The sequence below is a fragment of the Ornithodoros turicata genome, chromosome 3 (assembly GCF_037126465.1).
Source record: "Ornithodoros turicata isolate Travis chromosome 3, ASM3712646v1, whole genome shotgun sequence".
Taxonomy (NCBI): domain Eukaryota; kingdom Metazoa; phylum Arthropoda; class Arachnida; order Ixodida; family Argasidae; genus Ornithodoros; species Ornithodoros turicata.
Window position 1 is genome coordinate 70193451 of NC_088203.1, and position 15325 is coordinate 70208775.

Consider the following 15325-nt stretch of genomic DNA (forward strand, 5'->3'; position numbering starts at 1 on the left):
CAGTTTTTGATGTGGTATTTTATCAAACGCTTTGCAGAAATCAAGGCATATTACATCGACCTGAAGCCCCTGGTTGATAGCGCTAGTAAAGTCATGAATAGCTTCGATTAGCTGTGTGGTTGTGGACGCTCCCTTCCTGAAGCCGTGTTGGTTCATGCAAAAGAATCCTATGCCTTCAAGGTAATCAGTTATATAATTGCTAATTATGTGCTCAAGTAGCTTACATGATTGACTCGTCAGTGATATAGATCTGTAGTTTCTTATGTCTTCCATGTCACCATATTTATGTACAGGAATTACTTTTGCTCTCCTCCAGTCATCTGGTAAATTACACTCCGAAAGTGATTTTTCATATATGGCAAAAAGGAAATAGGAGTTGATATCGCCATACCTACGCAAGAATTCATTTGGTACTGAATCCGGTCTAGATGACTTCTTAACATCTAATTTCAGGAGTAAGTTCAAAATACCTTCCCTAGACAAGCCAACTTCACTCCCTCTATTATCTACTGCTAATGTGGACAATTCTTCTTGATGTATTTCGAAGACCGATTCGAAGTATACATTAAAAGCATTAGCAACTTGCGACGGCTCCGATATCAACTTGTCATTATGACGTATTTTCTCAATTGACTTATTTGATTCTTTAAAGAAATTCCAAAATTTTCGTGGGTTTGTCCTCATAAAAGTTTCCAAAGAAGTTGAACAGTAACTACGCTTTGCTTTCTGTAACTTCGTCTTCAATACTGCCTTGTCGGCATTAAATGCAGCAGTGTGACCAGCGTGGCGTTGGCGCTTAAGTCGTCTTTTTAAGTGAATTATTTCACGAGTCACCCAGGGATTCCATTTTCGAATTATTTTAGGCCTGCTTGGGATATACTTTTCCAGGCAATAAGACACAGCATAAAAGCCATACATCGTTCACATGAAGGGTATTCATACAAGCATACAATTCCTGAAGGACATTTTCTAAATACAATAGCACACAATTGTCATTTGCATCCTTATAGCTTTTCACTAGTCTTTTAACAACCGGTTTTTTGCTAAGTGTTAAACTCTCCAAGTACTTAAGAAGGACCATTTTGTGGTCAGACAGGCCATCTTGAACAGTAACTTCTATGTTCCTAAGTGAAGCTGATACCAATACAAGGTCTAGTACTGAGACCGCAGTTCCATATCTCGTTGGCTCATTAACCTTTCGATCGAGGTTATACTGAAATGCTATTTGTAATAATACATCCGACTCGTGTCTTTCTGGTCCGCTGGTTTCGAGCGTACCCCAATTGATATGCGTTAAGTTGAAATCACCCAACAGCATAATATTTTGTTTAAAATTCACATGCTCCAACATATAATCCTGCACCTTGATTAAAAACTCCTCTGACTTCGGAGGCCTATAAATGACGCCTATGGTAATCATTGATCCACCAATCTTAATTTTGCACCATACTGTTTCTGGGGGAAATGGGCCAGGTAACAATGTGCAACACATGGAATTCTTACACACAAGGGCTACTCCACCACCACGAGAGTGTATACGGTCATTACGGTACATTTTGTAATCAGGTGGTATAATTTCCTCATCAGCAATACCTTCATGGAGCCAGGTTTCTGTCAAAGCTACAATTTGTGGACTATATGAAAGTAATATATGTTCAAACAAGGTTACCTTATTTACAATGCTACGTATGTTCATACTAATTATTCCGTATTCTTTACACATAGAGTCATACGTAAGAGAGGGCACGTGTCAAGCTACTGTATCACGTCTAGCTTCATCACTCGTCCCACAACATCTTATTGATTGTGAGATTGGGTCGTACTGCCAAACTTTCCCTTCGACGAAAAGCTTATTATATTTTATTTTGAAAGGCATATCGCGGCTACGCGCAAACTCTCTCAACTTCTGCCGTTGTGTTCTTATTCCCCGTGAGTAGTCCTCATGGATGTACACATTGGTTGATTTAAGTTTGTAACAAAGAGAGATAATTTCTTGTTTCACCTTGTAATTTGAAAAATTAACAATGACTGGTCTTTGTTTATTCTGATGATCACGTCCTAGCCTGTGTGCCCTCTGAATACTCAGAGACTCGATCTTTAAACCCAGCTGTCTATCACAAAGATCTATTACTTTCTTCTCTGTTTCACTCCATGTCTCTTTTGGCATATCATTGATTCCGTGAAACAGCAAGTTATTCCTACGTAACCTGTTTTCTAGTTCATCGTTTTGCATTTCAAGGCTATTCTCCAACGAAACTCTCCAAAGGGATCGCCCTAATGCGACACATTGCTGGCCTTAGGTGGGGCTGTGATGCGCGATCTCTTTTGGCCATTCATCGAGCCTTGGTGCGTGGTCCGCTCCTATACAGCCTTCCAGTATTACACGGGATTTCGCCATCCTCCGAGTCCAAGCTTCAGTGTCTTTTGGCACGTAGCCTTCGTGTGTGCCTGGGCGTGCCAAGAACAACGGATGCTTGTTTAGTCATGGCAGAAGTGAGAGAGACTCCGCTTGCTATCCAGCGCTTTAATGAGACGAGCCGTCACTATCTCCGTTTGTTGGCTCATCACCGGCAGCACCCTTTACTGCTGAAGCTTTCCCGTCGCAGGAATAACAAGTTCAGGTCCTGCATTCAACAGCTAAAGCCTGACCTGCCACGTTTTCAAGTTGAACCCCAGGCGCGTTCAACTCCACCTTGGACCCTCCCTCTACCATCTACTCACGGAGTAAGTGCATCTACTTCACTATCCGTTCCCGGGCTGCAGAGAAAGGATGATGTCGCTGCAGGTGTGTCCAAGGCGCTCACACTGGATATGATGAGCGAGCTGTATGCAGGCTTTACTCCTGTTTTTACGGATGGCTCGTCCACAAAATCCAGCTCTGCATGCGCCTATATTATTCCGTCCGAAGACATAACTGGTGTCTTCCGTCTCTCGCATCTGACGTCGTCAACAGGTGCTGAGATACATGCTTTGCTCTTTGCCATGCGCAAGATCCTGCAGTGTTCAGCTCGGCCATGGGTCTTCTACACAGACTCGAAAGCTGCTATCCAATGCCTCGCAACAATGGGCATTCGAGGTCCTCTCGTGTCCATTGTTGCTGACGTGCTTGAAACTTACAAGGAGCTGCTAGACCTGGGCCACTGCATAGTATTACAGTGGGTACCTGGTCATGTCGGCGTACCCGGCAATGAAGAGGCCGACCGGGCGGCCCTGCGGGGTCATCATATAGCTTCAGCCCACTCTATCATTTTGCCTAAAGGTGATCGTCAGGCCCTCGTCCGTGCTCTCTCTGCAGACAAGACAACATCACAGTGGCTGCGTGACATTACACCCTACGCTCTGCTCCACGCAGTGGATCCTTCTCTTTCACTGTCGCTTCCTCATCGCCTTCCGCGACACTACGCATCCCTGCTTCACCGCATGCGTCTGAATGTTGCATTTACACCAGTTATGAGGCAGCGTCTTGGCCGTGCGCCCTCGGACCTTTGTGCAGCATGCAGTGTGCGTGCAGACCTGCATCACCTACTTATGGACTGCCCGGACTACCAGCGGGAGCGTGCGATCTTGCAGCACGAACTGCATGCGATCGATCATCGCCCCTTTACCATAGGCATGGTGCTGGGCCCATGGTCCAGTCCAGCTCATACACGCCAAGGTCTGCGTGACCTCTGGGACTTCTTGTCATCAACAGGCCTCTCCACCCTGCTTTGATTACCGGACCCCTTATCATATCCATCATCATCTCTCATCACGTACAAGTGGCACTGGGGCAGCGCCCAGCCTGCTGGCCGGCATCAGCCCCATCTCATCATCGTATCTCTATTTGTGTTTGTGTGTGTTCAAGGCTATTCAGTCGTTCTTGCAATATCCTAGTAGTTTCCTCTATCTTATCAACCTTTTTTCCCATATTTTTAACAACTGTGACCTCACCTTCCAGACTCGTAATTCTGGACGACAACGTATCTAGTTTTATATCAGCTTCCTGCTGCCTCTGTTGTACACACCTGATTTCATTCATCATCTCTCTCTGCCCATCTTCCAGCCTTTGTAGGACTTCCATCATAGCTGATATTTGGTCGTCATTTGCACTTGAGCGAGTTTTCATTTCTCTTGGTGGGATAGGTCCCGGATTAATTTCAACGTCCCCAGACAGAAGCAACAGGAATTTCATGTTACACAAACACTGAAAAAACAATCTTCCAATCCTTCGGGGGCATGGCACTCGCAAAAGAGAGAGATCATCACTATGAAAGCATCCCACGTAATCGTAACTAACCTGTATAAAAAACAGCATTCTTTTAGCCAGAGCTGTTGGCGCAGTGCCGTGCCCCAGAGGTCTGTCGTAGATCAGCCGCTTTTCAATGTTCTCGTTTGATGACGTCACGAAGAGTTGCCTGATGCTGAAGGTTGATTCGAAGAGGTTTGGAATTGATAATCCAATGTAGTCTCCTGCAGTATCCATGGCGATAAATATGCCGTAGTGCAAGAGTGGGCTGCATCCTGATAACTTATCCATGGTATTTCACGGAGCGATAGCAACACAACCTGTATAAAAAACAGCATTCTTTTAGCCAGAGCTGTTGGCGCAGTGCCATGCCCCAGATGTCTGTCGTAGATCAGCCGCTTTTCAATGTTCTCGTTTGATGACGTCACGAAGAGTTGCCTGATGCTGAAGGTTGAAGGCTTTTCATTAAAAACACGGGTTTTTGCACTAATGGGATACTGCGAGACTGTCAATCTTGATTAGGGTATTTTGAGACAATTTCCATGTCTACGGGTATTGCACATGCTATTCATTAATAATGCGGATTTCCGCACCATAATGGGATACTGTGGCGCGGTCAATCTGGATTGTGGTATTGTGGGACTATTCTCATGTCTACGGATTTCACCCATGGTTTTCATTAAAAATACGGGTTTCTGTACCGTAATGGGATACAGTGGGACTGTCAACCTTGCTTACGATATTGTGGGACTATTCCCATGTGTGCGGTAATACCGATGCTTTTCATTAAATATGCGGGTTTCTGCACCTTAATGGGATACTGTGGGACTGTCGATCTTGATTACGATATCCTGGGACTATATGCATGTCTACGGGTATTCCACTTCCTTTCCATTAAAAACGTGGTTGTTTGCACTGTAATGGCACACTGCGGGTCTGTCAATCTAGATTACGATATTGTGGGACTATTTCCGTGTCTATGGCTATTACCCATGCCTTTCATTCAAAATGCAGGTTTCTGCAGTATAACGGGATACTGTGGGATTTTCTGTCTGGATTAGGATATTGTGGGACTATTGCCATGTGTGCGGGTATTACCCATGCTTCTTATTAAATATGCGGGTTTCTGCACCTTAATGAGATACTGTGGGACTGTCGATCTTGGTTACGATATCCTGGTACTATATATAGTCCATTCCATAGACATGGAAATAGTCCCACAATATCGTAATGAAGATTGACGGTCCCACAGTATCCCATTACAGCGCAAAAAACGCGTTTTTCATGGAAAGCACTCGGAATAACCGTAGACTTGCTTATAGTTCCAGGATGTCGTAATGAAGATCGACAGTCCCACATTATCCCATTACAGTGCAGAAACACGCATATCTAATGGGTAATATCCGTACACCTGGGAATAGTCCCGCAATATCGTAATCCATATACAGAGTCCCGCAGTATCCCATTAGTGCAGAATGCAGAAACCCACGTTTTTAATGAAAATCATGGGTAATACTCGTAGACATGAGAATAGTCCCACAACACCGTAATCCAGATTGACAGTCCCACAGTATGCCGTTATGGTGCAGAAACCCACAATATTAGTGAAAAGCATGTGCGATATGCATACACATGGGAATTGTCCCAAAATACGCAAAAAAGTCATGTAGCCCACACATAGTCACTTGGAGTAAATTGCATGAGAAGCGGATTAAATTCTGTGAAATTAGGATTAATTTCCTTGGCAAATGGATTAAATGTCATGGTATAAGGATTAAAATGTACGACAAGAGGATTAATAACGGCGGAAAAAGCTGTAGTTCAACCAAATGTTCGCTGCTGTTGTTGCAACTACTTTTGAAAACTACTGTAATGTAGTAACAAGGCTTTAACAGCATTTTAGCTACAGCTGTGTACCGCAGGTGTGAATCCCTGTAAACCATCACCTACGGGTGAACACAGGTGCGTTGTGGTAGACCCTTACACCAGATTGGCAGATACAAAATCATTTAGATCAGCAACGGCTACGGCACTTGTTGCACTTGGCTGGAAGTGCTATTTGCACGGTTTGAATATCCTGATACGGTGAGAGCCGATAATGAATAACAATCTTTAGCAGAAGAATGCACATAATATTTATCCGAATGATATTACAACAAAGACGCGCAACATTACACATTATTGGCCACAGACAGAGCCGTCTCGAAGGGGGGCGGAGAGGGACAGCCTCCCCGGGCGCCTTCCCTAAGGGGGCGCCGGACGGCAAGTCTGCATAGCATCGTGGGGAAACAAGCGACAGCCGGCATAATTGTCACCCGCACCCAAACAATGTGTTCAGTGCTGCTCCTATAAACTACTGAAAAAAGTAGAAGAAGGAGAAAGGGGGTGGGGGGTTATAAAGAAGCGGTACATGTATTCTCATCGTGTGTGTGGCCCGCAAGGGTTCATGGGACCTCACAGAGCCTTAGAGCATTATGAGACGGCCAGAGGCGGAGGTAGAAGAAGAAGCAGAACATTCCCGGTGTGCGCAGCGGCAGCGGCAGCCGTGATAAGCCATAACTGAAGCAGACGACGGAGCAGTGTCCCTCAAAGTTCCCATGATGCTTTACGTCGCGCGCTTGGTGGAGCGCGCATCTTTGTAAAATCGTCTATTGTGCGACCAACTACTGCAATTCACACGGATAAAAGTTTTCGTTTCTGTTCGACTTCAGGTTTATGGTGCCCCAGGTGGACTTTGACATCGCGACGGCTCTGGCCACAGGTAAACCCGAAACCGGCTGTCTTTCCGTGGCACTGCCACAATAGGGGAGGACCCCTGCGTTAGTCGATGGGCGTTCCCAGAATTTCTCCCAGGGGGGGGGGGGGGCAAGCATTCAACTCCCTCCGTATCTCTTTCTGGAGGCGGACGTTGCGGACAGTGCGGGTGTTCAGAGGTTCCTCCTATGACATCTGAGATTAAGCATTACGACCTATGATTAACGAGCGCACTATTTTCAGACGCAACCTTGGATCTCCGTGGCATGCCTCACCTAGTCCCCCTCTCGGTACGCCCACGTATACAGCAATTTTGTCCTAAGCGACACTGCTAAGGAGACAACATGAGAGTGATATATTACGAGGTTATGTTACATTCCTTTCTATATAGCCTTCTCAAGTAGTGTCAGTCAATGTAGACCTACTAATCTAAGGAGCAGAATATTTTTTTTTCGTTGCTGAAAGGTTACGGAGAAGAATCAAATCAAACAGAGCACACACACACCAAAATTCAAAACATGCTTATTTACAAACATTTTACTTCCTCAAGTATAAGGATTGGACAGATAGTAGGATGCACTGTAAAAACTATATGCTGTAAGGATGCGTGTGCTGTCCAAGATTGGTAGAGATCACAGTGTTTGGAATGTGCATATTGGTGTGTGAGTGAATCTCCGACTTGTTCATCTGTCACTACATTGACAGATCAGTGTGGAGGAATTTGGCACATTCGCACCCACTTCTTAGATCTGCAGTGGCAAAGCAGGGAGAGAAGTGCCTTCTTAAATGCGTCTGGCTCAGGCATAAAGTGCAGTGCATGTACTTTAGATTTTTTTATTGGCAAAAGAAAATAGTTTCCTTATAAAGAACTGCTCACATGCAATTTGGGACACACCGTATATGAGCCTACATAATACAGCTTGCCTAAAATAGGTATGTGTACGGGGGGGGGGGGATTATGTTTATTAGACGAAAAGGCACAAAATTAGACAAAAGTTCACGAAACTCGCTCCGCCACATTCCTTCCTCAGAGTGACACACTAGCAGCGAATGGGATCGCATGGGATCAGGAAGATATGCTCCGGAGCGTGTTCCATACACTTTTGTCCAGCACTGTACCTATCCTTTTGTTCAACTGTTCCTTTTCTCTTCCTTGCAATCTACATTTTACTTTCTTCCTTTGTGAATTTTTTTCCACTGTGCGGTGCAAACCACTCGTCAACCTGAAACTCAGTAACGACAGCATAAGAACTGAGCACTGACACCACTTATCATCGACATGATACACATGAATGAAATACTAACACAGAACGGCAGTAATACCTTTCCCACTGAAACTTACCAGTGGAGGGAACCTCCTTCACACCACCTGCACAGTTGGTTTCGAGAGTCATGCCAAGCTATGCTAGCCTCTCAGTGGAAATTGCCACATTCGTCATCTGCAGTGCGTTCCATTAAAGCCAGACTATTCTGCAATACCTTTAACATTGGTAAACATGTACACAGTGTGCTAGCTAAAGTAGTATTGAAATTATCGTCATTCAGATCGCCTTGATAATTCTCAAAATTCCTTCAGAGAAGTTCCTTTAGAACAAACAAGATCAGCATTGCGGGACACCCCCTCTGAAACACGGCTTGACCTGATAGCAGAGGACTACGCAAGGAAGCTAAGTTTACAGGGTGTTTACAGTTTACAGTACAGTTTAAGTTTACAGCTTACAGCGTGAGTACGTGAGAAGGAACAAATTAGGGCAGGGAGAGGAGGACATATCTGAGGCGAGCAATTCCCTTTTCGCGCCCCGACCTGATAACAACACCTATAGCACGCCCGGAAGCTTTCGCATAAGATAAAGAATAAGACGTGATGTATAACTGTGAGAACGAGCATGAGACTTTCCAGATATCGGGAGATTGCCGGATGAAATTGGCAGGTTGGCGCATGTGATAGCCTTCTGGACGACAAATTGGCTAAACGCGAGTTCTAAGGGTGCAGCAAGGACAGCAGCTACGGTCCGCAGAGGATACACAGACTACGTAATTTTATGATGATACCGTCAGTGTGAAGTTGGTATCAAGAGTTATTACGAGCTAGAATAGAGGCAATTGGCGCCAGCGAGTGCCACTTGGGCGACGATTTGGCAAAAAGTCTAAAGTATATAGATTGGGATGGTCGGTGTAAATCCACAAGCGACCAAAGAACAAACACGAAACAACAACAGAGCGGTGATCTTATCTCCTGTTTGTTCTTTGGTCGCTTGAAAATGAACGATTTGACCAAACGCTACTTCGCAGGCTGTAGCAAGGGAAACAGGTATGGGCCGCGGACTCGTAGCTATTAAGCATGGATATACAGACTACGTAATTAAATGATGACATCTTTTATATCACGTTTATATCCAGACTTATCACTAAATGAAATGGAAGATATGGACAATTTGGCGTCTGCGAGTGTTGTGGCGATGCGAGTGGTGGCGCCTGCGAGTGGCAGTGATTTGATCAAACGCGACATCGTTGGACCAGAGATTTTGGTGCAGAACTAAAGAAATTCAGAATCGAAGGCGTGTACACTGTTAGAAGAAAAGGTACAAAAAAGGTATAATTCAGGCCTAAAGTACGACATTTATACCTCCTTACCACTCTCTATACCCTGTTTAAATCATGTGTAAGGTATAGATCACTCCGTCTATACCTTCCACGGCAGCTGAGGGCATAATAAAGTACTTCTCCATTACGTTTATACCTTCAGCATTTTGTATATCTTTTCTTCCACAACATGTGGGATCACATTAATTTGTGTCGGCGATTGTATCATCTCAGTTAAACAATAAGTTAATTTAAAAACATAGTCAGCAATACAGTAGCATTCTAAATAGGTTGGGCAGTGACATCTGGAACCTATTATTTGTTCCCAAAATAAATAAATCTACACGTCCTCACTTCTTAAGTTGCTTCCCGGGCGCAGGATTGTCTCACCATGCGTAGCCGCGGCGTGTTTCCAATTTGATGCTAATTGTTGCTTCATTTCTTTCCTCTCCTATTCGCATCCATTCTGTGTGAGTTTGTGCGCGAGTGTCTCCAAGTATTTCTTGTTTCGTTATCGTTCCTTTGGCCCTTTTTCTCAAAATTTGTGGAAAGAGCGGCTGGGATGCCGCCACTCGGATATGACACTGAAATAAATCGAATATTACCGTTTTCGCCAGTTATACCACAAAGTCTTCAAAATATATCCTCTAGGTGGTATACATTTATACCCTGAGGTGCAAATAATATACCTACAGGGAGGTATAAAGATACTATACCTTGAGGAAGATATAGCGTTTAGACCTCAAAAGGTATGCGCCCTGAGACAAGCAGTTTATACTCCAAACGGTATACATTTTTCTAACAGTGTATATTCCCAAATCTAAGCAGTGGGTAGGAATACAATAGGTCACCGACACACGAGGTGGTGAAGAAGTAGAGAGCAGTGGGTGAATTTTATTTTAGTGTATTTACAATACTGCTTACCCATATTTGTAGGTATACGCTTCGTGCAAAGCGTCCGCCACGGAAAATCCTGGCGGCTGTCATAGGAACTAGTTGTGTGAGTCCGCTCGGTTCTGGAGGGCTATTCGTACGCTTTCAGTAGTCACCTTGCTTCGGTGACGCCGCGCTTGAATTCATAGCTGCTAAAAGTAATGCCGTAGCGCACGAACTGTTGAGTCGTTGGGTGCACAAATACGTATGAGAATGCCGGGTGTAGGGAAAAAAAATGGTCCCTGATGGTGCGGCAGAAAAATGGTTCCTGCGCGCCAAAAATGCAGGGGCGTGGTTGCGGATAACTGATGAAACAAATCACAACCGACCGAGTGTTACTATTGGCTCTCCCCATTCGTTGCATATGCCCTTGTCATCTGTTAATAGATAATAAAATGTGCACGCCATTCAATGAGTACCGTAAAAAAGACATCATTCGCTGCACTAGTTCGCCAGCGATATCGTTAGCTGGATGGATGCTAGTATTTTCCCACTGTTGGTCAGACACTAGTTTTGTGTTTATAAGTTTGAGCTTGATTGTCAAAGGAAAAAAAAGGGAGACACGAGTTGTACACGAGTTGTAACAGTAGGAAGACACTATAGCTTGATTTGTGAATTGTAACACTAGGTTGAATTGGGAACTACATCCAACGAGCCACCCCGTACAGCGAGCGTGAGGTAGTAACCAGGCTAGTGAGCTCAGTGCAAAGCGTTTATGTGTGTTTTATTTTATTGGTACGAATACAGAAGGTAATGTGCCTCTTTGCTTATTCTTCTATAATTCGTCCTGTTATAAAAGAACGCGGGTACCTTTTTTCCGACATATCTGCAAGCAATCGCATCGCATTGTCCATACTCCACCAAAAACAGAGAGGAACAGAAAGAACAGTTGCAATGCGCTCAATACAACTGGTGCAGCGAATGTTATGTTTTTTTATGTTCCTCATTGAATGTGGTGCCGCTTTTATTGTGCATTAACATCAATCAGGGCGAACAAACAGATCAAACAAACAAATAAATCAGGAGGGCGAATGATAACACTTGGCCCGCTAGGATCCATTTCATCGGCTCTCCAGAACGGCTACTGTATTTTTTGGCGCACAGAACTCCGCGGGACCATTATTTCCGCCCACGCAACCAGGGACCCTTTTTTTTTCGGGACCCGAGAATGCCCCGACGGGTACAAGGTTCTGCAGTCTCCCGCCAAATCCACACATCACAACGTACATGTCACAAAATAAGCTACTCCGTGGATTCTATGTCTTTTTTCGGCCAATGACCCTAATTGGTTGCCGTAATCAGACCATATATCGTTCGTGATGTGTGTTCTCAATTCAGACATTAATTTCCAACTAGCTTGGACCTTGTGGCTTTGTCCGCTCAGATAATGAGACTTCTGCATCTCTTTGCTGTAGAAAGTTTAAAAGAAAACACAAGCAAATGCGGTGCGCGCGAAGAAAAGCTCAAAGAATTGTAATAACGACGACATGCCTACTTCTGCATATAGTCTTATGCCTTATTGACCTCTAAGGACAGAAATTAGTCGTTCGCAGTCTAAAACGACTGAAATAGGCAAAGTTGCACAACCGATTCACACTTTTTTTTTTTTCATGACGCCCGCCACGTACACTTTTGACTGGTTTCGATATCGGACGACTCACACAAAAAGTTCACTTTCCCACCGCTACGTGGCCAGGCAAAGCGCCACCTTTAGTCTGTGCACGAGGCGTATAGTCGCAGGTGGATAGGTCACACGGCAATTTACAACAACACAAGAACAGACAATTACAACAGATGTTGCAGTAAGTCCCATGCCAGATTTTGCCTCCCGCAAGTAGGAAAATTTGATTGGCTGAAGTGTGGGAAAGGAAAATCAGTGATGAAACCAAAATAACATGAAAATGAGCTTTTTTCTGGGGGTTCATTTTGAAACGCGTTCGGTGGTGTGTTATCGCATCTCTGAATGACAATGCACGTCTACCGCCCCCCGCCTGGAAAGGAAACATTTCGGTGACGTGATCCAGTGGGTTAAAGTATTTCTACCGAGGCGACATTCGTCCCATACAACTACAAATGTAGGGTGCATCGGATGCACCGTACGGATCTTGTTGTATTCAGTTTTCTTTTTTTTTTTTTTTGCGTGCTAGCGCCACGGAGTAACTGCGGCCATGAGCGGCGTACAGACGTCGACAGATGTCTGCTGTATTCACTAGTATAGCTATGCGTGGAAAATGTAAAGCGCTCCAAAAATAAATTGCATAGCAATCAGCGAGTTTAGATCAGCTTGAAACGAAACAACAATAACGCGGTTTGATGGTGCGACCCGTTCCTTCAATCCCAGCATATAGCTTTCAACTTGATCTCCAATGTTTATTGTAGATTTGAGTATAGCCTGTATAGGGGAGTAGAAACTGGAACAGGGTAGCATATCGCCGGTGGCGATTAGACACCTCAACGTCAAAAATAAAGTTGTTCACTACCATATTTGGAGATAGTGCTAAACAAGTGCTACGCCGCCTTCGAGTACATTATTTATTTCTCGCTTAAGATGAAGCAATACTTAGATCAGGGTAATCAGGCCTCTCACACACGCAGGCCGCATGCACATGGCTTGCAGTCAGCTTTTCTGTGCCCCGAGGGCTCTCGACCACTAAACAGAATAAAGCTGACCCCCCCCCCCCCCCATAATGAAGAATTTAGAAGGAAAACAGGTTTTCAGGCATTGTTTTTACCCTTGCTCGATGTAGTGCTGCTCCTGTCGACGTTAGGAAGTACATTCACATTCGAGCAGTTCTTGTGACTCATGAACCTCAACAAGTAGTTATAGCGATCTGGTCTGAACATGCATTTTGATACACTACACTGTAAGTAATATGATAATTGAGAAGTAATAGTGGAGACAAGTGCAGAGAATGGCATCATCTTAATTATTACACTAAGTTGATGGGCTTGCAGCGTTGCAGCAGCCTCTCCGAATATCATGCACGAAAAACTATACGGAGCACAGAGAGGCGCAGAAAAAAGAAGGTAAAAAATAGAGATGGAGTAGTTATGTACGAGGGCCAATGTGTGAAAAATTTTAATTATCTCTCTTTCCCCGATTTTTTTTTTCTTTTTCACGTTGAAAATGCAAGCATAATCAACAATACAGTCTGTAAACCGACAATTTCAGTGCTCCTGAACGTTGGGATAATCGTTCGTGAAGAACTATGTACGAAGAACTTAAAACGCTTTTCAAATTTTCAGTGTCTCATTTGGAAAAACTCATTTGTTTCTGTTGGTGTGTCAAGTGAAGTTTTTCATTGATGAATTGTATATGCGAATGCCTAATAACTATACGACTCAGCTGTTTTTTTTTTCTATATTTTTTACGCTAAGGCACTTTGCTATAATTGCGGTCCTTTCCAGGGGTTTCATTACCCCCACCCCCCAGGGAGGTGTACACTCCCCCTGAATTTTTCCAACCACCCCCATGTAATTCATGAGATTTCCTGATACAGCTTGGCCACCAATGCATATACCCATAAATATGTATCCATAAAGATATCCCCCTATGGTTCGCTCCACTCGAAACCACGCAGACAACAACAACAACAAATAAATCATGACTATGGCCTGGGGTGATTCACAGGTTGAGAGCAGTACACTACCCCATTACACGAGAAACATGAGATGTGAAATATGAAAATGAAGTTATGTGCAAGTACAACTCTTGAACTCCCGTCCTCTGGTTGCGCAACGCTACGTCACACAAAAGGAAGAAGCATATGAAAGAAGCGCCAATGGTCCTTGAGATGCAGGGGAGGACCCTACAGCGTCTGGAGCAAGCCGGCAGCCAAGAGGAACTCCAAGAACATCAGAAGACCTCGACGGTGTTGCACATGGCTCTGACATGGGCCAAGAATTGCAGCCAGGTGGAACGTCTGTCGGCTAGCACCACTCAGCTGAGCACAGAGTTGCCGCCTCTAAGTTTCGTAGAGCTTACATTCTATTAGGACGTGCTCAATGTTCGCTACGACGCCACATTTGGAGCATAGGCAGCTGTCACAGTATCCGATTCGGCACTTGAATTGGAGAGCGAAGGCTACGTTGAGACGAAGCCTGTGCAGGAGGGACCTAAAATAACGTGGTAAACGGTCAGGAACTGAGAAGGCCATAGTGGGATCCACCGAATACTTGAGAGACCTGTCAGTGATGTCCCGACTCCACTGCTGGCGAGCTAGTGGCTGAATGAGCTCACTCCTAGAAGTGATCTCCTGTCTCCTCTTGGTAACACCGTTGGTACAACAGTCCGAGACTGTTGGGCAGCCGTTGCCGCTCTGTCGGCTTTTTCGTTTCTGCTCAAACCACAATGACCCGGGACCCACTGCAGAGATATATGATGACCGTGATCGCTTAGACGCTGAACCTGATGTAGGACATCAGTGACAACTGGGGCGAGCGACCCACGTGTTCCCATGTTGGCTATACATTGAAGAGCAGCCTTTGAATCTGAGTAGATGACCCAGGCCCGCGGGTCGTCACAGCACGTCTTACGTAGAAACAACAGGACAGCATATAGCTCAGCCGACGTTGATGATGTGCGGTGTGAGAGACGGTATCCATGTGACACACCGTCAGTTGGAATAACAAATGCAGACGATGAACATTCATGACTGGAGGATCCGTCAGTGAAAGCTGCAGTGTGGTCAGAATATCGACTGTGCATCATATCCGCTGCAAGCTGTTTCAGAACTGATGTAGGCACTTGGTTTCGTTTGACATTAAGATCAGGAATTGACAATGCGATCGATGGTACTGGAAGCGACCACGGAGGCGTCGTGGACACCA

General features: G+C 44.8%; 1 protein-coding gene across 1 annotated transcript in view; it reads right to left on the reverse strand.

Annotated features, from left to right (window-relative positions):
* The window catches only part of LOC135389612 (uncharacterized), a 76740-nt gene extending 72224 nt beyond the window's left edge, over positions 1-4516 (reverse strand). Inside the window, exon 1 of the mRNA XM_064619647.1 lies at positions 4277-4516. Within this exon, the coding sequence (XP_064475717.1) occupies positions 4277-4516 (240 nt within the window). The remainder of the gene's footprint in view (positions 1-4276) is intronic.
* Between the last annotated feature and the right edge of the window lie 10809 nt (positions 4517-15325).